Source organism: Vanellus vanellus, assembly GCF_965231255.1.
Source record: "Vanellus vanellus genome assembly, chromosome: 7".
Classification (NCBI taxonomy): domain Eukaryota; kingdom Metazoa; phylum Chordata; class Aves; order Charadriiformes; family Charadriidae; genus Vanellus; species Vanellus vanellus.
The window spans coordinates 33,700,563-33,714,392 of record NC_138912.1 but is presented as its reverse complement, the minus strand read 5'-3'; the positions used below and the strand labels follow the sequence as shown (position 1 = coordinate 33,714,392).

The following is a 13,830-nucleotide window of genomic DNA, read 5'->3' as shown; positions in this document are numbered from 1 at the left end:
ACTAAGTTAGACTCTATTTAAAAGGATGTAATTTTTGACACTGTTAGTAAAAGGCTAGTAAACACAAAAATTGCACAGTCTCTTTTCAGCAAAAGACTAGTGACAAGGGCACTATTGTGTTGGAAAACTGACCTTAAAATAAATTGCTTTGTAGTATACAGCTAAGAGGTCAAATATTGACTTAATCTCCCATCTCACTCACAGACAACTACTACAAAATATTCTAGTGGAGATTATTCTGAACTGGGTCACCAATATTTTTGCATTTATGAAATATGTTGGGGCTTGATTTTCCTGCATTGTGTTTTTAATGATTTTTTTTTTTTTTTCTGCTGCATGCTAGAGAGGAGAAACGGCGCTGCACATGGCTGCCAGAGCTGGCCAAACAGAGGTTGTTCGATACCTGGTACAAAATGGAGCTCAGGTGGAAGCTAAAGCTAAGGTAAGATGGAGGTCCAGGTATAATAACCCCAAATAATCTATATTTAACAAAGCAAGTAATCACATTCATCTTGCATGTGTCTTTTGGGAAGAGAAAGGGAGATGAAGCCAAGGGCCTTGGCGTAATGACAACTGATATTTTGTTACGTATTCTCTTACTGTAGTCATGAGTGATGTGTATGTAAGAGAGAAGACAGGAGATTTCAAGTTGGTACCATACCTGTTTTTTCATCAACTTCTAATATAAACTATTTGGTGTTTGAAGAGTTTTGTTTTGGGTTGGGAAGCAAGGAAGGGGAGGAATGCCTCAAATCTGCTTTTATTTCTGCAAAACTGTAAACCTGCTGTGTCCCCTGTCGTGTCCCTAAAGCATCAGCCTGTATGCATTCAAAAATAGTTATACTTCTAAAGAACATCTCCTAAAGTAAGGAGACACACAGTGAGGGGATGTAGCGTAGGGCTGGAAAGAAGGAACAGACCCTATAGAAAAAATTGCAATTGAGGAAGGTAAGGGGGAAGGAAAAAGAAATGGTCAAGAGCCACTGAAGAAACATACAAAATTATGGAAATAAGAGTTCCAGGAAACAGACAAGGGAAGGAGATAAATAGGTGCAATAAATAGCAGTCTTAATAGGTAAAACCAGGCAAACTTTTATTTTTCCAAATAGTGATTAAGTGAATACAATTTTTAAAGAAATCTGTTTTTCACTGTGAAATTATCTGTGAATTGTCTCACAAAATGAGTAGGTATTCTTATCTGTAACTTTATAAGGAACTCTGACTAAATATTTATAGCAGATACATTTCATATCGGCAAGCAATCTGACAAGAAAAGTCAGTCATGTGGTCTGTAAATTTCTGATGACAGCCTTGAAACTGAACAGCTCATGCTCAGAAGCACGATCCTGCAAATATTTTCTAAATAACTTCACACAATGAATTAATTCGTGCAAACTGCCATTGCCTGTGATCAATTTGTTATCACAAATAACAACTAAATAAAAGTAATAGATTATACACCAGTGCTAACATCAGCTGTGAGAAATTTGTGGGAAACAGGCGTAAACTGGAAAGTTTAAGAACCATAAAGGGTCTCTGCCAGTCAGAAGAGAATTTCCCTGTAAAGTAGCAACATTCACATCCTGATGCTGTCTCATTCTGAATCCCAAATGTGTAAAATCAGTGTTGTAGTATGGGCACGGGCAGAAGTCTTCCCTAGCAGAGAACACCCCAGAACTCTTCTGCTGCAGGATGTGGGGTAGCAGTGCTCAAAAGGTAGGAAATTCAGCAGGGAAAAATGGGGAGAGAAAGATGTTTGAATAGATATGTGAGGAACAGGAAAAAATAAGGTCATGGTCTTTGTTGGCCATACTGTTGCAATAGTGTGCTTAATCCAAAGATTATACAACTGAGAATGGGGAGGACAAAAACACAAACCCAAATAATGAATAAGGAAGAAATTATCTATTAGACACTCAGAACAAGGTCACAATATTTTCACTGAAGGAAAACAAATAAACAAAAGGACGCATAACAGAGCAACTCCTACACTTAGAAGTATTAGGATTATTGAGTTCTGAATGAGCAGTGAGAAAACGACAGTGTATTTCAGCACCATCTTCAGTTACGTGCACTGTAAAGTTGTCTGCAAAATACCAAACAAATTGTTCACCAGTAAAAAAGCACAAAATATGATATTTAATGCAAGTTACTTGGTAATAATGTGATAAGCACCTTAGGTTGCTGATTGAGTTGTTAAATGTTGCTGGGAATTATAAAAGAGAGAAAAATGTGAGGAATAGAGCTATGCATTTGCTGCATTTTAAGAAATGTGTCAAATTCAACAGGAAGCTCAATGCACTTTCATGGCAAAGCAAAGTGAGGCAAATCCAGATTAAGAAAATAGATCAGTTTATTTACTGTTATGGATTATGTACCTGTCTGGAATATTTTGTGGTGCATCAACAAAGCACAGTTTATTACCTGACAAAGAGAAAGCCAGTATGCAATATTCACTAGGTAAGACCTCAGTAGTATTAAGGCTTGTCTGCAATTTCAAAAAACGATAGAATCTGAGCAAATACCTTCTGTCAAAATATAAGCCGTAGTTTTCTTATGTAGGACCGTATTGTTTCCTTTATGTTTAGGATGACCAAACGCCACTGCACATTTCTGCTCGACTGGGAAAAGCAGATATAGTACAGCAGCTGCTACAGCAAGGAGCATCTCCAAATGCAGCTACGACGTCTGGCTACACGCCCCTGCATCTTTCGGCTCGAGAAGGACATGAAGATGTAGCTTCTGTTCTTTTGGATCATGGTGCATCTTTATCTATCATTACCAAGGTAAGGCAGTTGCAAAAGCGAGATCTTCAATAGTAAAATACACCTGTAGCAAGAGCTACTTGTGAACTAAATGCTGCAAGAGTCATATATACATACAAGTAATTTAAGAATGAGCTACATTTTGTTGAAAGGGCACAAAGCTTCATGCTTTTAGCTCAGAGCCTGACATATCACATATCCCAGTGATCAGACGTGTTTTCTTGGCATGAAAGGAATGCAGGGCAGAAGTTCCTGATGGAAATTGATAAGCTGTTACCCAGCCTTATCTTTGGGTCTTTGGTGGTGTGAAGAAAGGAACTGACTCTTCCCTTTTTACAGTTGTTTTAAGGTATATAGGCTTTGCCTTGCAAGGGAAGGCCTCTAGACCTGCCTGGGCAGTTGGGAAGCTGCCTGTACTCAGGACTATGTATGGGGATGGATGGAAACAGTAGTATCCTTGTTGATCGGAGACAAACCTTGCCCTGAAAATGAGTGCGCAAGGCTGCCATATAACTGCTTTCTCTTACAGAAAGGATTTACTCCTCTACACGTGGCTGCAAAATATGGGAAAATTGAGGTAGCCAACCTCCTGCTTCAGAAGAATGCATCTCCTGACGCTTCTGGAAAGGTAGGACAGAAGAAGCCACTGCCACTTGCACAGCAAATATCTAAATGCACATAATATTCTAATAACATCCTTCTGTCTACTTACCATCACACTAGTATCCACAGCCTGGGTTTAACTTGAATGGGTTTCATCTAATATTCCAGTCCTTGTTGAGGCTGCCAAGAGTCAGCAAACTCTTGACAAAAGTGATTTTTATAGTTATTAATTGACAACAAAATTATGTCCTCTCTGTACCCATCCAGGGGAATGGAGACAAACCATTCCCCGACCTTCCTGCCCAGATTATTTACAGTTCCTGTCAGAGTATTCAGGCAGCTGGCTCTGCTCCCCGAGATCTCGTGGCAGGGGGCAGAGCCCAGTAGGACCTCAAGCTTTTTGAACCAGCCCAGCTCGGATTTTTACAGATCCAAGGGACAGTTTACTTATCCACTGCAGTAAAAGAAAAACATTGCCGAGGGTGTGACCTCAGGGTCAAAATTCCTTACCTGCTCTGTCCTGGCGTTAGCACAGATATGTGCTTCTCTGTTCATCTTCCCTTGGAAAAGTGAAAAGGGCTTTCACAGATCAGTAAGGATTTTCAAATATCTGTTTTATTTTTTGATTCTGAAGTTATCAGAGACTCTGGATACACGAACGAATAACAAATGTGTTAATGTGTTTTTTTCACCTTATCTACTCCAATTTTCCAACCTCTTAAGTTTTCCCTGGAGAGAGTCTGTAACAGCACTTGTTTGTTCTGCATGTGTTTTAGAGCGGTTTAACACCACTGCATGTAGCTGCACACTACGATAATCAAAAAGTGGCACTCCTACTGTTGGACCAGGGAGCTTCACCTCACGCATCTGCCAAGGTACAAGTACTGGCCGCTCTGGGGGAACAATACGTAGGCTTTTTTTGTTACTTTATTCCCTGTCTACCTCTATTCTTTCTAGACTGTATATGGTTGCAATTACAGGGGGCTCAGTGACCTTGTTTGCTAATGTCTCACAACCACATAAAGCTGTTAAATAATTCTGCACGCTAATTAAATAGCAGTAAAAAAGCAAATATGGCGAATACTGAGCCTTGCTTTCACTTGTCCCGTCTCCTCGATACCTTCTCCAAGCCAGCCAACTTTATATCATTGCATCTTAACGTCTGTGCAGGGCAAGCTTAGAGTTAATGCCTTGCTAAATAGGGGTAGCTCTCCTGTGTTGTGCCACAGGATGACTTCTGAGGTGTGATATGTTTCTCAGTATATTGTATGTAGTTAGTAATGTGCTTCGCAATACTTCTACCACAGTGTAAATGCACTGGTGAGAAAATAAAACAACTAGTCACAGCTCTGCTTTGATTGCAATTTACTGTAGGCAAGAAAACACATAGTGTAAGATTTCAGGGGATGTGAAAGAATAAATATTTAAATGTATTCTAGTTCTGAAAGAATTTAGAGAAGCTTAAAGTGTCTATATATTTGTGGATCCTAGTTTTATGTATGGATCAATAATCGATTGGACAGCAGTTGTGTAAGGAAAACAAGGTGGAAGCATATGCAGGTTCTAGTGGGGTAAGTGCAGTGTAAATACCCCATCTGAAATAACCCAGTTATGTTCCTAAAATCACTGCAAAAAAACACTGTGGAAAAGGGAGAGCTAGTGAAAAAGCCAGTATTGTAGACAGACAGAGAGCTCTCCTTGATTGCCTTCCTCTCACACATGACTGAATGCAGCCATAACACCAGAGGCCTTCTGCATGGCTAAAGACGAGGATGGAGTCTGTCATACATGGTATATTGCAGAGCTTATAGTGCAAAAGAGAGGGAAGTTAAATAAACACGGATAGCCAGCAGCAGCGGCACGGTCTAAAATCAATAATGTCGATAGTGGCAATCTGCCAGAGCAATGCCCCAGGAGGTGAACTGGAGTGATCTCTGATCTTTACTACTGCAACACAGCGCTCTTAAATGCCACTGTGGGGAAGAAAGGGCCTTCTGAAGGGGATGAGAAGACACTGACCCAGTTTTCACTGAAAGAAGCTGCCAGTGGAAGCTGGGCATCCTGCAGGGACAGGCATTGCAGCAGCCACTGCCAAGGGCTCGGGGAAGTCCAAACCAAGATGGAGGCACTATAGACTATGGTATAACATTACGCAAACTCATGGGTCAGGTCACCTTAGCTTCCCCATCTGTAACAGAACAGTTTTGCAGCTGCCACTCCAGGCCTTCAAGTGCCAGCTGTAAGTCTTCCTAAAAGAAAGCATTTGTTAGTATTCTTCAGCAAATGAGCCACAGCAACACTGAGTAGAGCACCAATACTAAATAAAATTAATGGTAGCGTGTTTGTTGCTTTAGGCACCCACTGTGCAGTCATCTGAAAGATGATGTTGGTAACAGGAGATGATTTCCCATTTCTTTTGTAAATGTGGTCTAATAAATAAATAAATGTGTTATGTCGTATCTCGTCACTGGCTCCACGGATAGTTTCATCAGCAGTTGCTTTTTCTGTGACACTCCTGTCTTTAACACTGATTTTAGGATTGGTTCGTTAGCCTGGCCCGCAGCGTTTACCTTGAAGAGTGATCGGTGAAAGGGTATGGGAAGTGGCCATGTCAGAGTACAGTGCTGTGACACAAACGGTTATTCTGATGAACCATTCTTCTTTTTCATTGGACAAAATTAGGCTTGTGCCTAATTTTAATTTGGGATCTGCCTTACAGTGCTTCTCTTCGTCTCCCCTTTTCCCCAAAGCCTCAGTTTTTCTCTGTCCCTTCGTCTTTAACCTTTTTCCCTTTTTTTCTCTCTTTTCCCTGGCAGCCAGAATAACCCAATCCCCTTCCTTCCAAATGTCTCAATTCCCTTCTGCATCTATGCGTAGTGACAGAGCGCAGTCATGAGAAGATGCAGACTGAGCTGAATTTCAGCTTTCATTTTTTCAGTTCTCTTTTTGCCTTCTGTTGGCAACCTGCTGCTTTCCATTCCACTGAAAGTAATGTGTGCCCATTTCTGAGGAAAAAACTTGAAAACTGCATTTGTTATTTTACAAAGTATACATGAGCTCCATTTAAAATACGCAGTTTAGCATATATGCAGGAATTAGCACATAGTATTTAGGATTTAGTTGGTGCTTATGTGGCAATGGCTGTTTTACATGTCAGTCTCGTGCAGAAAGTCTAAGGGAGAGGATTCTTTTTGTTTGTCCTGAAGCATTTTATCTTCAATGTGAAAATTCAGTGGCCCTATACTTCCCTTATTAATTGTGGCACTGTTTCCCAGGTGTCGTTTTGAAATATCTTAGTATCTAAGGTCTGAACTGAATCTGAATTGAATTTTGAAAGTTACAGAACCTTTTCCACATGGAGTTAGTGCTGCCTGTCTCTTGCGCTTCCAGATTACCATTCAAACTCTCTTGTGATCATTTCTGTGCCCCTGTGTTTTTATTCTTTGCTCCTACCTGCATCGCCCTACATCTGTTGTGACCTGGCTTCCCGTATAGTCCAGCCCTGCTGCCCCACAGGGCACAGGGAGGAGCCAAGCCAGACGAATGCATTGTGCCTTTAGGTAGATTTTATTGGGCTGTGTAATCTGAGATGCACATGGTACGATACCGTAGAAAATGGTTTATGCAGCTAGGGTCTCGCCTCTCCAACCTTCTTCCTTAGTCACATGCATACGTGTGCGCGTTTGCCATTTGCTTTAAAATGAGGGCTAATACATTTCTGAAAGACAAAGTTCTTGATTAAACAAGCATCGCAATCTGTACCGAAAGCTGGTCATACCTTAGTGTTTTGGTATGTGCATGCTAATCTGTTATTCTTTATACCTATTTATCTATTTTCTGCCAAATCTACCCTTTTTTATGATTATAAATTTTATCATGCAATAGATACTGCATTTTTATATTTAGTAGTGGACTCAATTGTACATATATTGGAAAGAATAAGAAAATAGAGAATGCAAGACTCTATAGGCTTTAATTTTCCCTTGATCTGAACAAAAACACCCTGGCAGTAAGGTTAGGGTAAACGCTGCAAGAAAGGCCATATTTCATGTACATAATGCTTTCATTCACACTGGGAAATAGGAAAAAATCCCAAACAATAACAGCTGTTCTGAGTTATGAACACATCCTGCTCTTCAGTTCGTTAAAAATTTTATGTATATTTAAGGAAAAGTAGCAAATGTCTGTGAAACGAAACTCAAATTCCTATTGCTATAGGTTGTGCTCTTATGAACAGATGTTTTTTTCCCGAATTTGAAAGTTTTTTTCAGAATCCTCCTATTTGTAGCGGTACTTCCAAAACCAGATTGCTGAAAGCTCCGATACATTCATTTGTACAACTAGTTAATATTGTATTTGATTATGTTTGACGGAGTTTTTAGAACTAATGACTTACTTTCATAGAGTCAGGTAGGTACAGGAAAGTGATTTATCACATTGTTTAATGAGTAGCTTGCAATGAAGTGCTTTCTGTTGACAGAACGGCTATACGCCACTGCACATAGCTGCCAAGAAAAACCAGATGGACATAGCAACTACACTGCTGGAATATGGTGCTGATGCCAATGCTGTAACCAGACAGGGTATTGCCCCTGTACATCTTGCCTCTCAAGACGGCCACGTGGACATGGTGTCATTGCTTCTTACTAGAAATGCTAATGTAAATCTCAGCAACAAGGTAAGTGTTCTCCCTGCTTGGTGTGAAGGCAATAAACAAACGTGGTGATGAGAAGGGGTAGGGGCCTGCAATTAAATTTTGCCTACTGTGATTCAGCACAGTTTGAATACACATCATCATTTCTTCTAGCCAAGACAGCAGTATGCAGCATGCCATGTCATACTGAATGAACTGTATTTTGTAGTACCCAAGTTTTGATGATAGCACATGCTGCAGAGGAACTTTTTAATCCATCTCCCTTCCTTCCGTGTTAATGCTAGTCTGCCAAAACATGCCCAGAGAGAAAATGTTTTCCTGCCCTTGGCAGTTTGTGGGGTTGGTGCGTGTCATTTATGAGCCTCTCGGTGTATGCCTGCCCATTAAGCAATGGTAACAACTAACTTGTTAAGAGAAGCTGATTTTTTTTTTATGGGATAATAACAGCAAGATTGTCTGAGATTTTGTTCATTAATATAAGTTATTCTTCCTCCCCAGGGGGTGTTCATTAGAGCACAGTGACTTTTGGTGTCATTTCTCCTGAGGGCAGGAAAGGGAAGTTGGTAGACATTAGTTTCTATATGTATGAATTTGTAGGTTATTAAGTCTGCTCTGTAGTAATGTTTCCAGCAAATGTGCAGCCTTAATTCTTTAAATACCCCACTAGACATCAGAGATGTTGTAAATGCAGGTTCAGAATGGATTTATGTGGCTAAAGTAGAAAGGGAAGAGACAAATTTTTCATAGAAAATATTTCTTATTCTCAGCAGGTAGAAAGACTCAGTGTCCTCTGAGGCTGTGGGTGATGCTGCACAGAGCTGCTGTGTTTTCCTGTTTCTAACTTTACAATTTAGTTATTTTGGGCCCTCCTTCACAAAACTTCTCTTGCAGATGTTGATTCCCCCCCACACACCCTGCATCTCAATCAAGTATGTGGGCTTATGCACTGCAGGATGTACTTTGTATCCCCACAGGGCAATTTGCCATGTGCACATTCTGCATCACATTGGCTATCGTGGTTTTGCTGGAGAGGCTAATACAGAGAGCGTAATTGCAGCTGCTTGGTGTTTTGATTCAGTCCCACCAGAGGTTAATTACCTGCAACATCCTTCAATCTGTTACTGTTCAGCTGTAATCTCTAGTTTCTCATTAATCTGATAATACCACCTTTTAAAAATATTTTCCCTGTATTCAATTTGGGATGCATGTTTCTTCCGAGCTCAGCACCTACGTTTGAAGCCAAATATTTAAAGCACACTAACTTTTGAATTTTGCAATGGGAATAAAAAGAATGTTTGTTTTCTTCAGGATCCACAGAATGACTGGGAGCTGAATACTCAGAGCCCCAGTGTGGGCACAGAGCACTTATTAAATCTTTTTAGAAGGTTTGGCCCATAATATCTAGGCTCCATTAGGCAACTTACAGTTGGTTACTGTTATATATTTGTGTAACATGACCCACCTAAGCTGCATTGTCATCAAGCTGCATGTTCCACTGCAGTCCAGTGGAACGCTCTCAGAATAACACCTTTTGTAGGGAGTGCACTGTGGACATGAGTTTGGGTTCAAGGGTAGGGAACTTACAAGTGTTTCTGCCTGATATGCCAACTGCTGCCACCCACTCTTCTGTCACTGGTGCTAAAGGCAGTAGGAACAGGAGGAGAGAAGAACTGTAATTTGCAAGTAGAGGGTATCCTTTCCCATTCCTAACAACATCCCATCACCAGATTCTCTCTTCTACCTCTTTTACCTGAGGTCTTTTATGTGACAGAAAGTTGCATAGCTTACTGAGGTTTTAAGGATTTTAGATCTCAAGTTTCAGATAAGAAAAATAATGAGCTTTCAAAAAGTAAGAGTGTCAGTACGTGTCATCTAGCAAGTCTGTATATTCCCTGGGTGGAGAGAAATGGACCTGATCTCATAGAAATGTAATTTTATCCTTTCTGTTTGTGTTTGAAAATGATCCAGTAGAGGAGTAAAAGGTAAAGATAAATCTGAGTGATGTTACTTCTAGGAAACTTGTAGAAGTGTAAACAATAAGTCAATATTTCTTTTAAAATCTTACTCATTCCAATGAATTGAATTAGTCAGGGGGTAAAAAATACTTTGCGTCTTTTTCTTAAAATGATATAATTTGCTTTCCCACATTTAATGCTGCATTAAGAAATGTTTCTTGTGTAAAAGAAACATTATCTTCCTGGCTTTCAAATTGTACTTTCTTGCAAATCAACAAACGTGATTAGGAAGCATATTACACAGTGAAAGTGGAATTCATAATTTTTTTTTTAATTCCAGAGGCTGTTTTGAGTCTTACTGATACCCAAATTTGCATTTTAGTATACATGTGCCTCCTCTGAAGATTGTTAATTGTTGCTTTTAATTTACAGAGTGGACTGACACCACTCCACCTGGCTGCTCAAGAGGATAGGGTCAATGTAGCAGAGGTTCTTGTTAACCAAGGAGCTGCCGTTGATGCACAGACAAAGGTACGAACACAACTGTCAACATGTATTATTTCCTTTCAGGGAGGCGTGAGCCTGTAGACTGGAATAGTAGTTGATTTCAAGGTGAAACTGAAATAACAGCAGTGAAGCATTCCTCGTAATAAATTGTTATAGAATATATTCTGAAAACTGAAGATATGCAAACGTGAATGTTTGGTGTTATGCTCAGTCTTTGAGCAGTAAGCTTATTTCTTGCTAAATATTTAGATCATTATAGATTTAGTTTTTATTTTTTATGTAAGGAAACTTTCAGAAAAGCTGGAGCTCTCTCTACAGAGATTCATATAATCTCTTACCAGTTGCATACTCTCATCTGCTTTGGGTATTTTTCACATGTTGTGTGTACTTTCCATTCAGCTGACAGTAGAAAAAAAGCACAGGAGAGCTGTTACTTAAACATCTGTATCCACAGCAAGAGAAACAACGTAAATGCAATGTAGGCATTCCTGCTATTAAGTGGTTAATACTTTTTCCCATGACTTAAGAGACTTTGTGAAATGAAGTAGTCTCCTTTCCCTGCGCTGATACTAGCCACCCATAGACATGATTCTGCAAGTAAAGTTGTCGTTCATTTGTGAAGATTACCCCCTACCCCTACAGCTTGACTTAGCCTTCATGACTGGATGCCTCTGAATTTCTAAGTTGCTTTGTTTTGCAAAGCATAGTGAGGCGAGCTGTCTCATCATATGGGTGTGTTCTAGGGAACTGACTTTTTCTGTTGTCCCAGGTTCAGACTAGACCATTGTTCTCCTGATGGTAAACGTTAACCTGTCAGGTTGTCACTAAATATTGCTCTACTCTACCTTCAAAAATAATATTAGAGATGAAACATTTAATTCTTGAGGACAAATTTGAAATTCACTATCGCTGTTATCTAATACAAAATACATATATGCGATGATGATCCATTCCAAATTTACTTGCCTAAAAATAGGTTTGCCTAAAGTAAATATTTGGACTCCTAAATAAGAGACCTGGCTTTCTAAGGTGCTTGGGGATGGCTTTTGACACCCCAAGCAATGATGCCTCCCACTTCACCATACTGGTTTTAAGAGCAATGTCATGGGTAAATTCCAAGACCCTGTGTAAAAATGGATTTATGCTCACTAATGGTGTATACGGTGCTCAGAATTTAACGATTATGATCTCAATGTTGATTACACTTGCATTCTTCATGCATTGTGTAGATCTCGGAGTCAATTCCTTCAGCCCGATAAGAAATCAGTTGTGATCAAATACTTGGACTGTAGCTGATGAAATCAGCTAAATGAACCAAGTCTCACAATCTGACCTGCACCCTTTGTGCAGAGTAACAACTTTCACAACTCCCTACTAGGTGTGTGCCGCAAGTGTAGGTGCTGTGCTTGCATCCCAGAAATGTCCGGGTGTGTCAGACTGTCCAGCAATATTATCATTCTATCATCACACTGACATCTCAGGGCTGAATCCATCATCACCTCTGGCTGCAGCTCAGCTGATTATAATCCATGGTAGAGGGAAAAGTCATTGTTACGTGACTTTTCTACTGTGTAATTCCAACTGTACCAGCTACTGATTTCAGTGACATTATTCTGATGTGAACCTGAAGTAGTTCTGCTGAAGTCCCAGGAGCTTCTCCAGCTTTATACTTTTGTGACATATAGTCAGCCTGTATTTTGCAGATGAATCAGTCTGGGTTCTTATCATCTGCTAAATCATCCACCAGTAGATGAGATCTGCCCTGCTTCATTCTTTGCACAATTTCCTCAGATGTATGTGGTTGCCTTTCTGGAGATCGTTCCTACCTGGTTCTGGTTTCTGTAGCAAGACATTGCTGAACTTGCTCTTTTAACTTGGTCAGAGCTGAATCGCCTCCTAGCCCGTACAACTTGTCTGTGAGTGTTTGCCTTTCTCTCGCTGTTCTCTGTCCCACAAATAGTAAGTAGTGTAAGGAGACATTTACATTGACAGGTGCAGGCAGTCATGTGTTCCCTTTGCCTGCTCTCCAATGTCCAAATAGGATCCAGTTCTGGACTAGTGGCCTATTAGTCACATTAGCATGGTGGAAACATCTGAGATACTGTCACAGCTGAGAGGCAGGGCATGTTTGTTGGGTCTCAGGGCCAGCCTGGCGCTGTTGCGCGAGCTCTGTACTGAACTTTAAGCCTGGCAGGGTGGCAACGTGGTGGAGCAGGTGTGTGACTCTGTAGAGAGACACGGAAAAGGGATTTCAGTTTATCATTCAGAGATGTTTGGGTGGAGCTGAATTTCTTAATTGCATCTCTGCAAATTGAACTAGTCAGTAGGTAAAACCACGGACAGGGAGAAAAAATGCAGTCATATTTGACGGCCTGCAGCACGAATCCTGTCATCAGTAATGCTCGTATAATTTTAAAGAAGCCAACAGGAAGTCCCTTGTTGTTCACCCTCATTCCTCAGTTATATATGTTACTACTAGTGCAAGTAAAGAATAGTTTTCCAGTACGCATTTGCTTCCCCTAGCTGTCAGAAAATGGGGCAGGGACTCATAGGTCAGGCACAGTCACGGTGTATTTAAGCAGAACTATTTTGTGATGTAACAGATCACCTGTCTGGGAAAATGTGCATTATCAATCCTGTAGGCCTCTGTGGTGAAGAACACCCACAATGGCTTGTCCTCCTGCCTACCATGCGAGTTTGCCCTCTCTGCTGTAGGGGACTGTCTGGCCCTTAGGAAGACAGTGTCCACAGGCCTTGCAGGGTTGTGTTGGAGTGGAGTGAGCTTGATGCTTTTATTCACTGGCTTCTGCAGAGTCCCATCTGCCGGGTTTGTGCAGCAGTGAGCCCTCCAGGCTCCACACAGTCAGCCACATGGAGGTCGTCTGCCAGAGATCCACTCACTACCGCCTGTGATATAAGAAAAGTGCCAATGCAGCACCGTGTGTTTTAGCATGGAATAGTTTCTAGATAAACTGAGGATTACCTTGAGTTCCTAAGGAAAGAGCTGACGAGCTCTGAACCTCTACAATGAAAGAAAAGTGTTACGCTATAAGAACTGCCGTACCTTCACCTCATGTTCTATGCAGGTGAAGCTTAGATGATTGGCATGTAAAATAGCAGCTCTGTAGTTACAATCTCTCTTGTTTAGATGGATTAACTGTTCTATGGCAATAAAAGGTCTGTGCATGCTGCCTCTAAAACCAGAGGCACTGGGCAGCAAAATACAGCAACAGCTGAGTTGGCTTCAGAAGCACTGTTGCTGTGCTTGCAGGTTTGCATGATACCATCCAGCATGTCCTGCTCAGATTCACTTCAGTCATTCAGTGGCAGAGATGTGGCCGTCCGT

General features: G+C 40.8%; 1 protein-coding gene across 1 annotated transcript in view; it reads left to right on the top strand.

Moving 5' to 3' along the window:
• The window catches only part of ANK3 (ankyrin 3), a gene marked incomplete at its 5' end in the record, with an annotated part of 210,121 nt that overhangs the window by 102,197 nt on the left and 94,094 nt on the right, over positions 1 to 13,830 (top strand). The window contains 6 exons of the mRNA XM_082486798.1: positions 344 to 442; positions 2,589 to 2,786; positions 3,295 to 3,393; positions 4,145 to 4,243; positions 7,849 to 8,046; positions 10,410 to 10,508. Of these exons, the coding sequence (XP_082342924.1) occupies positions 344 to 442; positions 2,589 to 2,786; positions 3,295 to 3,393; positions 4,145 to 4,243; positions 7,849 to 8,046; positions 10,410 to 10,508 (792 nt within the window). The remainder of the gene's footprint in view (positions 1 to 343; positions 443 to 2,588; positions 2,787 to 3,294; positions 3,394 to 4,144; positions 4,244 to 7,848; positions 8,047 to 10,409; positions 10,509 to 13,830) is intronic.